The sequence below is a fragment of the Somniosus microcephalus genome, chromosome 18 (assembly GCF_052327205.1).
Source record: "Somniosus microcephalus isolate GS21.2 chromosome 18, FLI_Smic_1.0, whole genome shotgun sequence".
In the NCBI taxonomy this organism is placed as follows: domain Eukaryota; kingdom Metazoa; phylum Chordata; class Chondrichthyes; order Squaliformes; family Somniosidae; genus Somniosus; species Somniosus microcephalus.
The window spans coordinates 33,863,023-33,882,142 of record NC_141004.1 but is presented as its reverse complement, the minus strand read 5'-3'; the positions used below and the strand labels follow the sequence as shown (position 1 = coordinate 33,882,142).

The 19,120-nt window shown below is 41.2% G+C and overlaps 1 protein-coding gene across 3 annotated transcripts in view; it reads left to right on the top strand.

Moving 5' to 3' along the window:
- The window catches only part of kif21b (kinesin family member 21B), a 175,791-nt gene extending 157,440 nt beyond the window's left edge, over positions 1-18,351 (top strand). For 2 of the 3 annotated variants that reach the window (XR_015081709.1, XR_015081710.1), the window contains 6 exons: positions 2,439-2,603; positions 3,587-3,704; positions 5,027-5,197; positions 7,412-7,611; positions 11,368-11,518; positions 16,028-16,116. Coding sequence is in view for 1 of the 3 variants with exons in the window: in XM_086011338.1 (XP_085867464.1) it covers positions 2,439-2,603; positions 3,587-3,704; positions 5,027-5,197; positions 7,412-7,611; positions 16,028-16,124 (751 nt within the window). In the remaining 2 variants the exon portion in view is untranslated. Of the gene's footprint in view, positions 1-2,438; positions 2,604-3,586; positions 3,705-5,026; positions 5,198-7,411; positions 7,612-11,367; positions 11,519-16,027 lie in introns of all 3 variants that reach the window. The other variant, XM_086011338.1, reaches the window with a different exon arrangement.
- The last annotated feature ends 769 nt before the right edge of the window (positions 18,352-19,120 follow it).

Here is a 19,120-nt window from a genome sequence, read left to right as displayed (position 1 = left end):
TTATGACTCTATACTGGAAAGCATTGTTGAAAGATAGCTCAGCTGAGGAAAAATGAAATACTTAATCTTGAATATGCCAAATCAAATAAGTGTGAGCTAAACAAACATTCCCCAGAATGGATGAATAGGTAAATTAAAGTGGGAGTAAGAAAGAAAAATTGTACTATAGAAAGCCAACAGGGGAAAAGGAGAGAGACAACTCCGGGAGGAGTATAGGACAAATTGAAAAGGTTATTAGATGTATAATAAAACAAAACCTTTGAGGTAAAGATGTTACACTTAGAAATGATGAGAGAGGAAGTTAGAAGAAGTCTAAAATATAGAAATGGTGGTGATGTTAACTAAGATAAAAATAGTTGAAATCTTAAATATATTTCTTTGAACTATTCAGTAACAAGCATAATACTAACTTATTCAACTGTTATAATATATTCCATATCCCAAAGGATTTTGAAATCCATGTGGCAGAGATACTTGATAAGTTAAAAGGGACTTCTGATTAACAAATCCCATGGGCCATATTTCTTGGGGTGCTGGAGGAGCCTATGGAAAACATTGCAGGAAATTGGCCATTAATGTTGAGGAATTATTGGGCATGGTTGAGGATCCGCAGATCTGGAAGCAAGCACACATTGTGACTCCATTTAAAAACTGCTGAAACTGGACCCAGATAATTGCAGGCTCAACAGTCTAACACAAGTAATAGGTAAATAACTTAACAGGAAACAGATAACACAAATATAGAAGTGGAAGATCATGCCTAATGCATTTGCTTAATTTACGTGAAGACTTTACCGATACAGTAAATATTGATGTTTGTTTGGATTTTCAGTATGTTTTTGACAACATGAAAGACTTCTGAATTTAAAAAATCCCACAGGAATCTAGGGTACAGCATATAAATGGATAAGAACTTTCTTTTAAATTAAGATACTAAGAGTACTTGTGAGATATACAATTTCAGTCTGGAGGATGTGCTGGGTGGTATCACACAAAGCTCTCTAGATTCAGGAATTGTGCCTTTGGATTGGAAAATTTCATATGTCACTCCATTATTTAAGAGAGGGGGCGAAAAACCAGGAAACTACAGACCTGTCAGTTTAACTGTAGGAGACAGAGTAGGGATAAAAGGAATGTCTTCTGATTGGTGGGATGTGACAAGCGGTGTTCCCTCGAGATCAGTATTGGGGCCTTAGCTTTTCACCATGTATAGCAATGACTTGAATGAAGGATTAGAGAAGTTGTCTATCCAGGTTTTCAGATGACAGTAAATTAGGAGACGCAGTAAGTTGTGTAGATGGGACAAAAAAGTTACAAAGGAACATAGACAGATTAAGTAAGTGGGCAAAACTAAGGCAGATGGAGTTCAATGTAGGGAAGTGTGGATCTAAGAAAGAAAAATTGAAACACTTTCTTAATGGTGAGAGACTAGGAACTGTGGAGGAGCAAAAGGATTTGCAAAGGGATGGGTGTCCCGGTACACAAATCACTAAAGACTAGTGCACAGGTACAACAAGTAATCAAAAAGGTTAATGAAATGTTAGCCTTATCTCAAGGTGGCTTCAGTCACAAACCAATCAGCTGCTGTAAGGAAAGCAGCCTTCCTGCAAAAGATGTCACAAATGTCACTTTCAATGTCTGGACAATGTGGCAAAGTAACTAACATTGCTAATAGAATTTTGGGATGTGTAGAGAAAATAGGACGAGTTTAGAGAGATTATGTTAATGCTTTTCACTGCCCTGATCAGACTATATTTGGAGTACTATTTTCAATTTGGTTCATCGTGTTAGATAAAAGGTGCCAGCAACAGGAAGTGTAGCAGAGGAATATAGAAAGACTGGTTTCAAGTGTTAAGGGAAGCCAAATGAATTAATTCATCAAGAATTCGAATTTCAGTTACAACTTCATAGCAACCCTATTCAAGTGTCAGATTCACTGAAGACAATGTACACCACCATGCAAAGAGTACCTTTCAAGATTTTTAAATATTATTTAAAATTGATTGATGTAATCAGTTTATATATTGTCCTTCTCACTTTGCTATTAGTTATCTACTTTTAAAAAAAATTATGGAGGAGGGAGTTGAGAGAAAAGTAAGATCAAGCCAGTAGCTTTACACGGCTACTTTATAATTTTACTGTGTCATTTATGTGAAAATGACATTATTTTAACTCTGTTGCTGATTGGGAGTGGGGAGAGAGCAAGAGCACATTTGTTTGAATGCAGATTGGATGTCCATTTATTACCATGCATGTATTCCTGCTGTAATGACAGCTCGCATACTTGTCCTGGGATGATATTGGGTGATCAGCTTGCAGGTATCAAGCCACTTAATGGAGTCATCGAGGCGGAATGAAATAAAATTAATGGATTACAAAATGCTAATGTGGAACAGTTTGAAGACGACAAATAACCGTCTGTTTTCCTCTATGATCAGTTCCTCTGGTCAGGTGATTTCAGGTGATGCTTGTGCCAGCACAGCCAGTCGCACTGTGAGCATCGCACCAGGTGAGCACCAGATTAATCAGATTGCACTGAATCCTGCTGGCACACTCCTCTATGCTGCTACTGGCAACTCTGTTCGGATCTGGGATCTTAAGAAGTAAGCCACCTTTCCTGAACATGTTTCATTATTTTATTTTTATGTAGCATAAAGTAATTTTAGCCTCTTTTAGTGTATTTGATTAGATTGGAGATTCTTTAAAAATGTACAACTTTATTATTGAATATTCTTTGTATTAAAATTATATTAAAAATAGTTACTTATGAAATAGGCTGTGTTCTTCAAAAAATGAATGTGTCAGACTCACCACCTGACTCCCCAAAGCCTCTCCACCACCTATAAGTCAGGAGTGTGACCGAATACTCTCGACTTGCCTGATGGGGGTAGCTGCAACAACACTGAAGAAGCTCAACATCATCCAGGACAAAGAAGTCTGTTTAATCAGCACTTCATCCACTAGCCTAAACATCCAATCCTCATCACCGCTGGCATACGTTGGCTGCACTGTGTACTAGCGACAGGATGCACTGCACCAATTTGCGACGGCTTCTTTGGCAGCACCTCACAACTCTGCGACTTCCATCACCTAGAAGGGCACGGGCAGCGGGTGCATGGGAATACCGGGAATACCATCACTTCCAAGTTCCTGTCCAAGTCACACACCACCCTGACTTGGACATCATTCCTTCAACGTGGCTGGGCCGAAATACTAGAACTCCCTGCCTAAAACATTATGGGAGCATCTTCACCTCACTGACTGCAGCAGTTTAAGAAGGCGGCCCACCACCCCCTTCTCAAGGTCAACTAGGGATGGTCAATAAATGCCAGTCTTGCTACTGCACTCACACACCCTGAGAATGAATTTTTAAAAATCAGTAATTTCAGTGGATGTTAAAACTTTTTTTTTAAAGTGATTTTACTTTTTCTTAGAACTTAGCCTTGTGATGGTAATTCAATTGTTATATTAGCTTGTATTCTTTCAGAATAGATGGTTTCCTCGGTATGCAACAGCCTGATCCTCTCGCACACTGCACTCCCTTTGGCCAGCTCAAGTATTAACTTCTCTCTTTCTCATTGTATAGAATTCAGCCTGTTGGGAAACTGATGGGCCACATTGGTCCAGTGATGTGCCTCACAGTGGAGAAAATGGCAACAAAACATGACCTGGTTATCACTGGATCCAAAGATCACTACGTGAAGGTAATGTTCTTTGTGACCTAAACTCAACATTATAAACCACCTCCTCTCATCCACCCCCAGAAGCAACCCTTCATAATGTTTAGACTAAAATCTAAAAGTGAGAGAGTAGCAATCTATCCTTTGCATGTCCGTGTCATTTTGCATCATTAAGTTACTGGTGCAATAAAAACAAACAGTATTTTAAGTATACATTTAACACCATATTATACAGTCAAGTGTACTATGAATTATTTACCAGGTTAGCAAATGGTTGGAAAGCCCAATGATCTTGGTTATACGACCGCAATTCAGATTGCAACTGTTACTATGGGCTGGATTTTGTCAATGGAGAGCTTTTGGAGGCGGGACTCCCACTTGTCAGGTTTTAGTCCCGCCTCCATCGACTTGTGGCCAACCCACACTATTTTCCCTTGATTGACCTTGTTAAGCTCGGCCAGCGGGCTTAGCAGGCCAATTAAGGGAAAGCCGGTTACTGGTGACATCAGCGAGTGACGTTTCATCTGTCAAGAGCTTTTTACTCCAGACTCAATTAGAAAACCTTCCTGAGCAGAAAGCAGAAGGCTGCAGCTTTTGACAGTTCAGCGGCCATTCTGCTTTCTGTGCCGGTGAGCTGAGGGACTCCCGAGACCTGAAGGGAGGAAGCCTGCAGGAAGAAGTAAAGGTAGTAAAACTTATTAAAACACTTTACACACACCTCACACACTTACCTCTGCACACATACACCCATCACTCACCTGCACACCAGACATCTCGGCCCCTCCGACCCCCGCAGACCGACGGCCTGCCTCGCTGACCCTGGCGAGGTTCGGAGCTGTTGGGAAGCCCACACTTCAGGGCTCAAAATAGGGATTAGCCAAAAAAACTGCCTGTTAACTGCCTGTTAACAGGCAGTTAATTGGCACTAATCCCCTTCCCACCTCGAGGAGACGGGACCCGGTGCAGGTCGGGTATCCGCCTGCTGGGAAGATGGTACGGAGGTGGGATGGGTACCTGCCCCCAGATTGTGCCATTTTCCCGGCAGTCCTGCCTCCCCAGGGCTGGCAATATTGCCCCCTATGTTTTTTAATCAAGTTTAACCTTATTGCAGAACTTCATGTTACAACAGATACATTACCGACTGAATCACAGATTTGTCTCTCTGGTAATTGTGATGATCCAGCTGCAGTTTACAAATCAAACTGTTACTGGCTGTTTCAGAAAATGGCCATTCAGGAAATAATGTTCCTTCAGAGTTTAATCTGCACTGCCGTTTGTTTCTTTTAAATTACACCCTGAATATGTTTGGATTTTGAAATGTTAACAGCTATGTATTTGCTTTGTAGAAGTTTGAAATTGCTGAAAGTATTCTGGGAAACGTTGGTCCCACACATAATTTTGAGCCTCCCCACTACGATGGAATTGAATCTCTGGCAATCCACGGGGACATCCTGTTTAGTGGATCTAGAGACAACGGAATTAAAAAATGGGACCTGGAACGGCAAGAGCTATTACAGGTACAAGACTGAATCTCTGACCTCCGCATTTGGAGCAAAAGGCGGCAGATTAGTTTTGTAATAATTTTCTCCTTGTTGCTTTACACATGTTTCTTGTGTAATAAACAGAAAAGATGTAATTGTTCTCTCTCATACCCAGGAAAAACATTCCTGCGACGATATATGATTTTCCTTAGTTTATACACAACGGCTGTCGGACCCACTCATCTTGACTCCTGTCATTAATAGTACCTGCACCTTCATAAAATGATAAATCATGGTGATCCTATTGTGGACTTTCAGCTAATTCTACAGTATAATACCCATTTAATAAAATTGAATATTATGGCACAAATATCATGTCAATATACCCATCCATATATGGGCAGACATTTTGGCAGTTACCGGTTGGACATCCATTAGGCACAGATGCTGCGAAGCACTGGGATTTAACTGGGACCTGTATAGCAAATAGAAATATCCAACCTATTAAAAAATATTTTCTGTTATAATTTAATCTTCACTAGTGGTAACTTTAATAATAGTAAAATGTTCAGATAAAAATCAATTAAAAAAAAATTTTGTACGTAATTATCTTCAGAATTGCTAGAGAAATATTAATTTCATAAGAACATAAGAAATAGGAGCAGGAGTAGGCCATATGGCTCCTCGAGCCTGCTCTGCCATTCAGTAAGATCATGGCTGATCTTTGACCTCAACTCCACTTTCCCGCCTGATCTCCATATCCCTTGATTCCCCTGGAGTCCAAAAATCTATCTATCTCAGCCTTGAATATACTCATAGGGCTGGATTTTGATACTGGAGGCGTGTAGGAGGCGGGACTACAACTTTTGGGGTTGTAGTCTCGCCTCCATCGAGTTGTGGCAAACCCACTCGATTTTCACTTGATTGACCTTGTTGAGCCCACCCAGCGGGCTCAGCAGGCCAATTAAGGGCCACCCAGCAACAAGTGACGTCACAGATTGACATTTCATCTGTCAAGAGCTTTTGACAGATGAAATATCAGCATTTGACAGCTCTCTGAAGCTGTCAAACACTGACAGTCTGTACTCCAAGTTAATTCCTTCCTCTCAGGCTGATTTAGAGATCTCTCCAGAACAGAAAGCTGAATGCTGCAACTTTTGACAGCTCGTGGCCATTCTGCTTTCTGTGCCGGTGAGATGAGGGACTCCCGAGACCTGAAGGAAGGCTGTAAAGGTAATTAAACTTCTTTAAACACTTTAGACACACCAAACACACTTACCTCTGCACTCATGCACCCATCACTCACCTGAACACTGGACATCTCGAACCCTCCAAGCCCTTCAGCCCGACGGTCCGCCTCACTAACTTGGCGTGGTTTGGAGCCGTCGGGAATCCCACACTTCAGGAATAAAAATAGGAATTAGGCTAAAAACTGGCACTAATCCCCTTCCCGCCTCGGGGAGGTGGCTCCCAACACAAGTTGGGTATCTGTCTCCTTTGAAACTGGCATGGAGGCGGGTTTGGGGGCGGGATGGGTTCATGCCCCCCGATTTTGGGATTTTAACCCCCCCACACGCCTCCAATCCCGCCTCCACGGCCCAATGAAAATCCTGCCCAACGACTCGACATCCACAACCCTCTGGTACAGAGAATTCCAAAGATTCACAACCCTCTGAGTAAAGAAATTCCTCCTCATCTCAGTCCTAAATAGCCTACCCCTTATCCTGAGACTATGCCCCCTAGTTATAGACTCTCCAGCCAGGGGAAACAACCTCTCCGCATCTACCCTGTCAATCCCCTTCAGAATCTTGCGTGTGTTTCAATGAGATCACCTCTCATTCTTCTAAACTCCAGAGAGTATAGGCCCATTCTACACAATCTCTCATCATAGGACAGCCCTCTCATCCCAGGAATCAATCTAGTGGACCTTTGTTGCACTGCCTCCAAGGCAAGTATATCCTTCCTTAGATAAGGAGAGCAAAACTGTGCACAGTTCTCCAGGTGTGGTCTCACTTAGATACATTACACTCGGTCTCCTCATCTAGGTCATTAATACAGATTGAAAATAGCTGAGGCCCCAGTACTGATCCTTGCGGCACCCCACTAGTTACAGCCTGCCAACCTGAAAAAGACCTGTTTATCCCTACTCTCTGTTTTCTGTCCGTTAATCAATCCTCTATCAGTGACTCATGCTTTGTTACATTTTCATGTAATACCTGTATTTAATACATGTAATTTAATTTTATTTAGCAAATTCCTAATGCTCACAAGGATTGGGTATGTGCTCTGGCATTTGTACCTGGCCGCTCTCTATTGCTGAGTGGCTGCCGAGGGGGAATGCTTAAAGTTTGGAACATAGACAACTTCACGCCACTGGGAGAGATCAGAGGCCATGACAGTCCCATTAATGCCATCTGCACAAACTCCAGCAGGATTTTCAGTGCTTCGAGGTATGTCATTAACACTCATGTAGGTTTACAGGAGTCAGTTAAAGCAGTGACTCTGCCAAGAAAGGACATACTTGTTTAATGAGGGGGAAAATACTGCTTTCGAATTTCAGAATGTGGGCAGAATCTTAGTTCTGGTCAATGGCAGTTTGTTAAAATGTTGTTTTAACCCGCTGTGTAGTGTAATAAGTGCCAAATAGATATTATCAAGAACATTTGAACCTGTTGCAGTTAAATTTCATCTGATTTTTTTTTTTGTTAAACGATACAAGACCGACTGTTTTTTGGATACTGTACTTGAATTATTAAGCTTGGGTCAAGAATTCTTTTTTCTTTAAGTTTCATGTAAAATGTTGAGGAGTTTTGCCACACATACTCCATTTAGAGAGAGGAAAAGAATAGCAGCAACAATTTATGTCTTAAAAATGTGTCCTGAAAGATGAATTCAACACATTTTACTGCAATACAAAACTGATAGTTTAATTTTTAATACTCAACAACAACAACAACAACTTGTATTTATATAGCGCCTTTAACATAGTAAAACATCCCAAGGCGCTTCACAGGAATGTTATAAGACAAAAGAAAATTGACACTGAACCACATAAGAAGAAATTAGGGTAGATGACCAATAGCTTGGTCAAAGAGGTAGGTTTCAAGGAGCGTCTTAAAGGAAGAAAGAGAGGATTAGGCAGGGAGTTCCAGAGCTTGGGGCCTAGGCAGCTGCAGGCACGGCCACCGATGGTTGAGCGATTATAATCAGGGATGCTCGAGGGCAGAATTAGAGGAGCGCAGATACCTCGGGGCATTGTGGGGCTGAAGGAGATTACAGAGATAGGGAAGGGCGAGGCCGTGGTGGGATTTGAAAACAAGGATAAGAATTTTGAAATCGAGGCGTTGCTTAACCGGGAGCCAATGTAGGTCAGCGAGCACAGGGGTGATGGGTGAACGGGACTTGGTGCAAGTTAGGACACGGGCAGCCGAGTTTTGGATCACCTCAAGTTTACGTAGGGTAGAATGTGGGAGGCCAGCCAGGAGTGCGTTGGAATAGTCAAGTCTAGAGGTAACAAAGGCATGGATGAGGGTTTCAGCAGCGGATGAGCTGAGGCAAGGGTGGGGACAGGTGATGTTACGGAGGTGGAAATAGGCGGTCTTAGTTATGCCGCGGATATGTAGTCAGAAGCTCATTTCAGGGTCAAATATGACACCAAGGTTGCGAACAGTGTGGTTTCGCCTCAGACAGATATTAGGGAGAGGGATGAAGTCAGTGGCTAGGGATCGGACTTTGTGGTGGGGACCGAAGACAATGGCTTTGGTCTTCCCAATACTTAATTGGAGAAAATTTATGCTCATCCAGAATTGGATGTCGGACAAGCAGTCTGACACTATAGAGACCGTGGAGGGGTCCAGAGAAGTGATGGTGAGGTAGAGCTGGGTGTCATCAACGTGCATGTGAAAACTGACGCTGTGCTTTCAGATGATGTCGCCAAGGGGGCAGCATGTAGATGAGAAATAGGAGGGGGCCAAGCATAGATTCTTCAGGGACACCAGAGGTAACGATATGGGAGTGGGAAGAGAAGACATTGCAGTTGATTTTCTGGCAATGATTAGATAGATAAGAATGGAACCAGGCGAGTGCAGTCCCACCCAGCTGGACAATGGTGGACAGGCGTTGGAGGAGGATGGAGTGATCAACTGTGTCAAAGGCTGCAGACAAGTCAAGAAGGACAAGGAGGGATAGTTTACCTTCATGACAGTCACAAAGGATGTCATTTATGACTTTGATGAAAGCCGTTTTGGTACTGTGGCAGGGGCAGAAACCGGATTGGAGGGATTCAAACATGGAGATCCTGGAATGATGGGCACGGATTTGGGAGGCGACAACATATTCAAGGACTTTGGAAAGAGGGGCGGTAGTTTGCAAGGATAGTGGGGTCAAGGATTGTTTTTTTGAGGAGAGGGGTGATGACTGCAGATTTGAAGGAGAGCGGATAGTACCCGAGGAGAGCGAACCGTTAACAATGTCGGCTAACTTGGGAGCCAGAAAAGGAAGTTGGGTGGTCAGCAGTTTAGTGGGAATAGGGTCGACGGAGCAGGAAGTGGGTCTTGTGGACAAGATGAGCATGGAGAGGTCAAGAGAGGAGATCGGAGAGAAACTGAAGAAAGATGCGAGTTCAGGACGAGGACCGGGGGGGAACCTTAGAGGAAGTTTGGCCCAGTGGGCTAGGGGAAGGAAGGGAAGTGGCAGAGGCAGCTGAACGGATGGTTGCAATCTTAAGAGACAAAGAAGTCCATGAGCTCCTCGCACTTGTTGTTGGTGAGTGTCGAGGAGACAGGGGAAAGGGGTCTAAGAAGATGGTTAGCAGTAGAGAATAGTAGCCGGGGGTTATCTTTGCATTCCAGAATTTGCATTACTTGGCAAAGAAGTGTGAAGTGTAGGTAGGAAAACAAATAAACCAGTTTAACCAAGGCTGAACAATAAATGGATTATTCAATCCAGGTTGTTGAAATACATTGGTAAATTTAAGTTTGCTAAACCTTTAAATTAATAGTTGTGCACTGCGACCTTTGCAGAAACTATAAACTGTGAAACTCATTAATAGAGGGAAGAAAGCTAACTAATGTGATTGGAGAGCAGGTCAGATGCTAGGAATTCTTTACTTTTTGAATCAAAAATGAAATTAAACCCCCAAATTAACCAATTACCTGCAACATATTCAATATCTGGTACAAGACAGACTTTCTAACATGACTATACTGCTAACACCAACGGAATGGTCAGGGGAGGTTGTTCCTAGCTATTCCAGAAACAGAGTTTATATAATGTGTCAACATCCTCCCCTGAAGATAGACTTCTTCACTAAAATGGAATTAATATTGTGATCAAATTATTTTACTGGTAAGGGAATTGAAACTATATTTGTATCAAAACCTTAGCGGGGACCTAAAGGGTAACTAACTTCATGACTGTGTTTGATGAACTTTTTTTTGTTTACCAACACCTAATCCAATGATGCAAATCACGTCCAAATACATTAATATGTTGTTTCCATGTAATGGCATGACAATAATGATGCATGCTGCTCCTTCCCCTCCTCCACCCCCCCCCCCCCCTTCATTGCTATCTGGAGTGCCAATCACCTTTTACACAAAAAAATAACCAGGTATTGCTCGCAGGATGTAGTTGCTTCTCATTAGGTTAGCTTCGAGGCTCTCTCTTGTATTCGCTGTGTAATCTTATAAATGGAGGGAAACCTGAAGTATTTCCTACTAGTGTTCTATAATGTACAGTCACCTTAAATTGGCATGTTGTAAACTTAAAATATTTTACTGTCCCCATCCATGGTTGGACTCCTCCAGGAATAGCTGCCGTTACAGCTTTATAATTAATTAAGGGTAAGATAATTGAAAGACTAGGTTGTAGGTATGGCTTAACGATTACACACTCTTAAATGTTGCTCCTGATAATTGAAAAAAGCTTTGTATTGCTTTACTTGTGCCTTTAATCTAATCTAGAGTGTTTGGTGCTTTTGCTGAGTGCACAGTAGGAGAAGACAGTCTAATTTCCTGACATGGCTATGCTCTCCTTAATGAACATATGCATTCATTCAATAACTGGATGATGAAAAGTAGAAACCCTTATTTGCAGTTCCTATGTCAGGCATCAATAGGTCCTTGAGTCTTTTTTTTCTTTCTTACATCTTTCAAACTTGTATTATATCCCTGTATCTCTCTTTTTCTCTTTCCTTTCTGCTACAGCGATTGCCGGGTGAAGCTATGGAACTATGTTGCAGGCCTTACTCCTTGTTTGCCTCGACGTGTCCTTGCCATTAAGAGCCGTGCCAGTAGTATACCTTAAAATCCTGATTTCTGCTCTGCTCCGTACTTGATTCTTCTTTGCTGCTCATTGGTATGGTGATTTGTCTTCTAAGCCTTTCTGAATAAAAGTGAAAGCCATAAATTTCTCCATTTTGAAAATTAAGTCCAGCAGGTTTTTTGAAGCTGCTATGACATTTTAATCACTCTGGGTTTTCATTTCCTCTGGTAACCCATTTCTTCACGTTCCCCTAAAATTTATTTTTGGGTTATTCTGGGATAGTTGTTCTTAGTTAGATTTGAGCATTTACTCTTTTTTTTCCTCAGCTTTTTTGGCAAAATCCTGTTTTATGACCAGAATTGCTAACCATCATGTTAAGAAATAAATTATATGATGGTGGTCCAGTTGTGGCATTGGGACACTGAACTCCCACTCAGTGGACTCAAATATAGCCACAATCTCTCTTCAACCTCTGCTGCCCACACTGGCAAATTTCTCCAATGAACAAGTCATGGATTAGAGGGTAGCTAATGTTACCCCACTATTCAAAAAAGGTGGTAGAGAAAAAGCGGGGAATTATAGACCGGTAAGCCTGACATCGGTAGTGGGGAAAATGCTAGACTCTATTATAAAAGATGTAATAGCAGAGCACTTGGAAAGCAGTGACAGGATCGGACAAAGTCAACATTGATTTACAAAAGGTAAATCATGCTTGACTAATCTGCTGGATTTTTTTGAGGATATAACCGGTAGAATAGATAAGGGAGAACCACTGGATGTGGTGTATTTGGACTTTCAGAAGGCTTTTGATAAGGTCCCACATAAGAGATTAGCGTGCAAAATTAAGGCACATGGGATTGGGGGCAAGGTATTGACTTGGATAGAGAACTGGTCGGCAGACAGAAAGCAAAGAGTTGGAATAAACGGGTCGTTTTCCGAGTGGCAGGCAGTGACTAGTGGGGTACCGCAAGGATCGGTCCTAGGACCCCAGCTGTTCACAATATATATTAATGATCTGGACGAGGGAATTGGATGTAATATCTCCAAATTTGCAGATGACACAAAGCTGGGTGGGAGGGTAAGCTGTGAGGAGGATGTCGTGAAACTCCAGTACGATTTGGACAGGTTGGGTGATTGGGCAGAAACATGGCCAATGCACTATAATGTGGATAAATGTGAGGTTATCCACTTTGGTGGCAAAAACAGGAAGGCAGAGTATTATTTGAATGGCAATAGATTGGGAGAAGGGGAAGTGCAAGGAGACCTGGGTGCTCTTGTGCACCAGTCGCTGAAGGTAAGCATGCAGGTGCAGCAGGCGGTTAAGAAGGCAAATGGTATGTTGGCCTTCGTAGCAAGAGGGTTCGAGTACAGGAACAAGGATGTCTTGCTACAGTTGTACAGGGCCTTGGTGAGACCACACCTTGAGTATTGTGTGCAGTTTTGGTCACCTTACCTGAGGAAGGACGTTCTTGCCATGGAAGGAGTGCAGCGAAGATTCACCAGGCTGATACCTGGGATGGCAGGAATGACGCATGAGGAGAGATTGTGTCGATTGGGCTTATACTCACTGGAGTTTAGAAGATTGAGAGGGGATCTCATCGAAACCTATAAAATTCTGTCAGGCCTGGGCAGACTAGAGGCAGGAAGGATGTTTCTGATGTCTGGGGAGTCCCGAACCAGGGGTCATAGTCTAAGGATAAGGGGTAAGCCATTTAGGACTGAAATGAGGAGGAATTTCTTCACCCAGAGAGTGGTGAACCTGTGGAATTCTCTGCCACAGAGGGTGGTGGAGGCCAGTTCATTAAATATATTCAAGAAAGAGTTGGATATATTTCTTAAGGCTAAAGGGATCAAGGGATATGGGGAGAAGGCAGGGACAGGGTACTGAATTTGGATGATCAGCCAAGATCTCATTGAATGGCAGAGCAGGCTCGAAGGGCCGAATGGCCTACTCCTGCTCCTGTCTTCTATGTTTCTAGAGCTATTTGGCAAGGCGAGGAATAAAACTGATGAGACCAATCCCATCTGCAGAACTGCACATCCTGACTTGATTTCTATGAAGTAGTATTAATTGCCTCCTTGATGTCTCTGTAATTGCTAATAGTCCCACCCATGCATCTGAGGAAGGAAGTGGGCAACTTAAGTGGAAAAACGGGGAGGGAATACAATACTAAAAGATCATAACAACAACTTGTATTTATATAGCGCCTTTAACGTAGTAAAACGTCCGAAGGCGCTTCACAGGTGTGTTATAAGACACAAATTTGACACCATGCCACATAAAAAATTAGGGCAGATGACCAAATGCTTGGTCAAAGAGGTAGGTTTTAAGGAGCGTCTTAAAGGAGGAAAGATAGAGAGGCGGAGAGGTTTAGGGAGGGAATTCCAGAGCTTAGGGCCTAGGCAACAGAAGGCACGGCCACCAATGGTTGAGCGATTTATAATCGGATGCTCAAGAGGGCAGAATTTGAGGAGTGCAGTCATCTTGGTGGGGGTGGGGGGGGCGGTTGTGGGGCCGAAGGAGATTACAGAGATAGGGCGGGGCGAGGCCATGGAGGAATTTGAGAATTTTTAAATCAAGGCATTGCTTAACCGGGAGCCAATGTAGGTCAGCGAGCACAGGGGTGATGGGTGAACAGGACTTGGTGCGAGTTAGGGCATGGGCAGCTGAGTTTTGGATGACCTCAAGTTTACGTAGGGTAGTATGTGGGAGGCCAGCCAGGAGTGGGTTGGAATAGTCAAATCTATAGGTAACAAAGGCATGGATGAGAGTTTCAGCAACAGATGAGCTGAGGCAGGGCCAGAGACAGGCAATATTATGGGGGTGGAAATAAGTGGTCTTAGTTATGCCACGGATATGTGGTTGGAAGCTCATTTCACAATCAAATATGACACCTCTCACCAAATCTCACCAAAGTTGTGTGGCTTTACACTGCATGCTTTTTACAGAAGCATGTTGAATCCAAACCATTACTTAAAATCCATGTTGAATCTACATATCTGTCCATGTCACCTTCAAGTAGGAAAGTGTTACAAAATAAAAATGCAACTCAGTTATCTTTCTTCTATCATATTCCTTCCATGTTTTACTATAATCTTAATACTCCACTTGAATTTGTACATAAGTGTTGAGATGTGGTAATAATATTACACCAAGTAAAATCTTCACATATACTTTAAACATTTTTCTTTCATTCCCTTTTTGTTTTATCTTCTGTTTTTTCATCCCTGCATCCTCATTGTAATTGTTTCCTCCTTGAATCCACACAATCCGTGAACAGAATCTGCAAAGGTGTGTGCTGCCTGGAACTGGAGTGTGCATTTAGTCATTTTATAACCTATTGACAGCAGATACCTAATTGTGTGAGGAGTGTAATTATATCATTAGAAAGTGGCAAGAGGTCAAAATCTTTGTGATCCCTAGGGGAAAGTAGGGCATGTATAGCAGTTTATTGGGATTCAAATAAATGTGTGCTTTGATTTACCAAAAATGGAGGTATATTGGTATGAAAGCTATCCAAGCAGAATGTTCTATTTTTTTATGGGATCATAACAATGTTCTAAAAGTCACTTTCTCTTTTGAAATAATGCAAGCATTTGCAGCCTTTTAATTGACTCTGCCAGTGTCCCTCTTTGAATGACTTGATACTTTTCAGTTGGACTTAATTTTTTTAAATGGCTGACGAGAAGTGAGACGAAGAGGAGAAATTTGTCTAACTTGTGCCTCCTGTTAACCAAACATAGAGTGGCACTGATTTTTATCCAAGGCTTACACTACGCTACCCTTCTAACTGAAGGATGATGTCTGGTCATAGAACCTCCCCCTTGAAAATGAGATAAAAGAATTTGATATATCTCCCAAAATGTCCATTTATTCATGAAATATGTTCATATTTTCTTCAGAAACTACTAAGAGTTGCAATGTTATTTATTATTGTGCAATTTAATGCTGATCACCGAAAATAAAACACTGGGAAGTGAGGAAAATGATTGCTTCACAGTCACAGAGAGCAACATTTTAATAGAAAACTGTATGACAAATGGGAATTTGCTGTGAGCATATAATTAAAATCAGTTCAATAAACCTAATAACAGGGTTTTTGTGGAAGAACATAAAAAGGGAGGATAACTGCATTTGTAACTAGAAATGGGCAAGTAGCAAATTAGATATGGATTGAGTGTGGCCATTTTCAACCAGGCGAATAGGTTTGAGTGCCTCATTACAGCAGAAATTCCACTTTAGGGGAAGGAGATGACTTGACTATTCTGTTTCTTACTATAAGCTCTTGATGATCAGAACTGGACTGGGAGAGCCATAGAAATGTGCATAGTCTCCAAAGCTGTGCTATCTCAGCTGAAAATGCCTCCTCAATGACAAATTTCATAGGGGGAAAACTAGAAAAAGACTTTCTTGCCTGTTTTTGTGTTTCCAAGACATTTAATATATTTTGGTGCCAAAAGATCTAAAATTGAAATGTATTCAATTATTTTCTAACAATATATCTCCATAGTGTAACAATACATCACTACAAAAGCAGGGTTCAGTATGGTTATTGATCAAAATGTGTTTTCTTAATGTGTCTCTTAACTTCTTTCTTTCAGTGACTGCACAGTAAAAACTTGGAACTCAAAAGGATTAACAAATGGGCACATGCTGGACATTAGAGACATCAGTCAGGAATTGTCCAACAGCATCTAACTGTGTATTTAATTCAACACGCTATAGTTAAAGAAGAATACTTAGGGTTGGGAATGAACTGGAAGCCACGCAACCAAGGTTATCTGAGCTGAAGATCTTTTTTCCATTGTGAACTGGTGTGCAGCAAGACAGGACTGCAAGCAATAATTTTGCAAGTATCTTATTCCAAACGTAATTCTCAACAGCACTAACAATGATGCCCTTGCAGCAACAAAAAAAATATCGAGCTGCACTCTCGCTCTGTAAATCAGACATTTACGAGCAGAGTTATTTTTTTTATTCGGACATTATTCCCTGCAGCTGTATACTGCTTTCATTATACTGCAAAATATTAATATCCCCCACATTCCATCCTTGATCTTGTCCTCCAATTCCGCTTATCTTCAATTTAGCACAACCGTCTAATTGGAAGAAAATAACTTCCACCAGAGAATAATGGATATGTTGTATCGAGCTTTGGATGTACAAGCCCTACGGGCAAGTCAGTAGAGCCGTCAGTGGGGAAAATGAAATACTTTGCCCTTGACTCCACCAGTTTCGACTGTCAATGGTTTAGTGAACCTTTGAGGGAAAAAATAACTAATCAAAGATTGCATGATAATGCTGTCTTCTTGTGCTGGCGTTAATTAGATATTGCAGCTCACCACTGTGATCCCTTGTGGGCATAAATATTGACTCTAAATATTTATATGGCCAGTCTACTTAGATATATATATCCTGGAAGAGCAGGAATTCAGAATAGTCCTTTTCCAAATAATGGATAAGCAAACAGGACTATAAGTCTCCAAAAACCTTCCCTAAAACTGTGCTTTAGTCACTAAGCAACATTTATCCACCACTTTCTCTGCAACATGTAAGGTAGAAAGTCAAGTTTGAATTCTTAATTTGTCTTGCAAACACCATCCGCACATCCTGTCATAAAACTTCAAAGACTGGCATCACATCAACTTAGTGGGATGGATGAGGAAAATATCACTCGGCTGTAATGTTTATTGCCATAAGAAGTAAACTTGTCTTCACCAGTGCTTGGTGCTGCTATTTCTGTTGGCTACATGTAAATGCTGGACCATAACACCTGGACAAATTGGATGCCTTCAATCACCAATGCCTTTGGAAGGTTGAGCTAAGCTGGTGGAATTGCGTTTCCAGGTTTGAACTAAAGTATACCAGTGCACTAAATAACAACTCTCTTTATCCACAGTGAGAACATTGAGCTTCTCAGTGTTCAAATACCTTGCATAAAAGTTTATCTTGAGAGAATGCCAATGGAGACTTCATGCCTGCATCTCATGGGTTTGATAGTGCCCTCCAGGATATTTTGACACATAGCTGAGACAAATCTTCAGCCTTAAAACCTTGGGGACCTCGCTGATTTGGATAATCCCAGCAATGATTGCAGGTGTAGCAACTATTACATTTTCTAGTCACCTACATCACATATCTTCAGTATCTATCTTTATTAATGTGTTTCTTCCTCTACAGGCACACATGACCACTACTAATCAAATGGAACTGAGCATACAAGCAGCAGCTCATTTTGCATACATTTTTGAGACCTCTAGTCTTTATCACTCCTTGAATCTAAAAGGTCCAACTTCCTCCAAAAGCAGTTAATTCTGTGATAAAGTCAGTGTTGGTATATCCTTACTAATTAGCAGTCCCCTTAAAGGGGCTTGTTCACCATGGGTTTTTGCAAGTCAAAAACTTGTGTGCAAAGATCAAAACTCACAGGAATTATCTTAGTAATGCTCATCATATTAGGATACTTACTAAAATAAGGATCAGGCTGCTCCAAGCTTATTACCATACTTTTCCTACCTCCAACAGTTCTAGGAAAATGACTCGGCTCCTTAACTCTCCTTTTATTTCCAGTGGGAAATGCTATGTGATTAATGTTACGGTGCATTTGCTTAATTGAGCAGTTTCCTTGAGCAGTATACTTGTGCTAGATGCAGAATAAAGGCACGATTTGTAACTACCTGTCCTTTTTTGAGAGATGGATGAGGGTTTTCTTCAATAAGCTATGGATAAGAAAAAAGGTCATTTTCTTTTTTCTCTGTATCCCACGGATCCACATTGTTGGTGCCATTGTAGCAAAATCAGGGTTTTTTCTTGCCTTGTAGAAGGGGAATTTCTTTTGCATCACATCCTGTGGTAGACAAAGTTCATTGATAACCCTTCCCTGGTGTTTTTTCATAATAAATTGATCCAAACAAAAAAAAAAAAACCAGAACAGAACATTTTAGTTTGGAAAAAAAAAAGGTTTTTTGGTTGGTTGGAACCAAAATAATTTCCTGGCCACAACTCTGAAGAGACACATAGCAAAAAGCTTCCTCTTTGTGGCCCTAAAGCTGTTTGGGACAGCTGTAATTTCAAATGGCAGCAACTTTGCTTCGTTGGATAGAACTGTGTGTAAATGATTTCATGTTTACAATTTTAAGTGTTCTGAAACTCTCTTTAAATAACATACAATTGTGATATAATATTTAGACTGCAGTACTGTGCCATTTACAAAATACTGAGCCATTTGAAAGGAGTTGTCTGACTTGAATATTTGTTGTCTTGTCATTTGGTTCAATCTTAGAATTCAGTAGGTTTAGAATTGCCAGTAAATAAAAATCTAACTTAATACTTTGTGATGACACACTTGTATTTGGCAAATTGAAAACATGTAATATTTTTACTGCAATACAGCAGTGTTTATATTTAGCAAAACAAAAGGCAAACAATAGAAAAATGTGCCCATAAATAAATCTCTTGCTGCCTTGGTACGCATATTGGTATCCGTACCATTCCTCTTTGAATTCTTCTGGTGCTCTTTAAACAAATATCTCTAATATGTGCAGTGTTGCATTACACTACTTGAATTGCCATCAAGCCTATGACAACTCAGTACTATCTTGGGGGGAAAGGAAGGTTAGATAAATGGATTTAGACACATCAGTATTAGGCAAACTAATGTTGTGAATGTAGCTGTTGTACTTTGGGCATTTGTT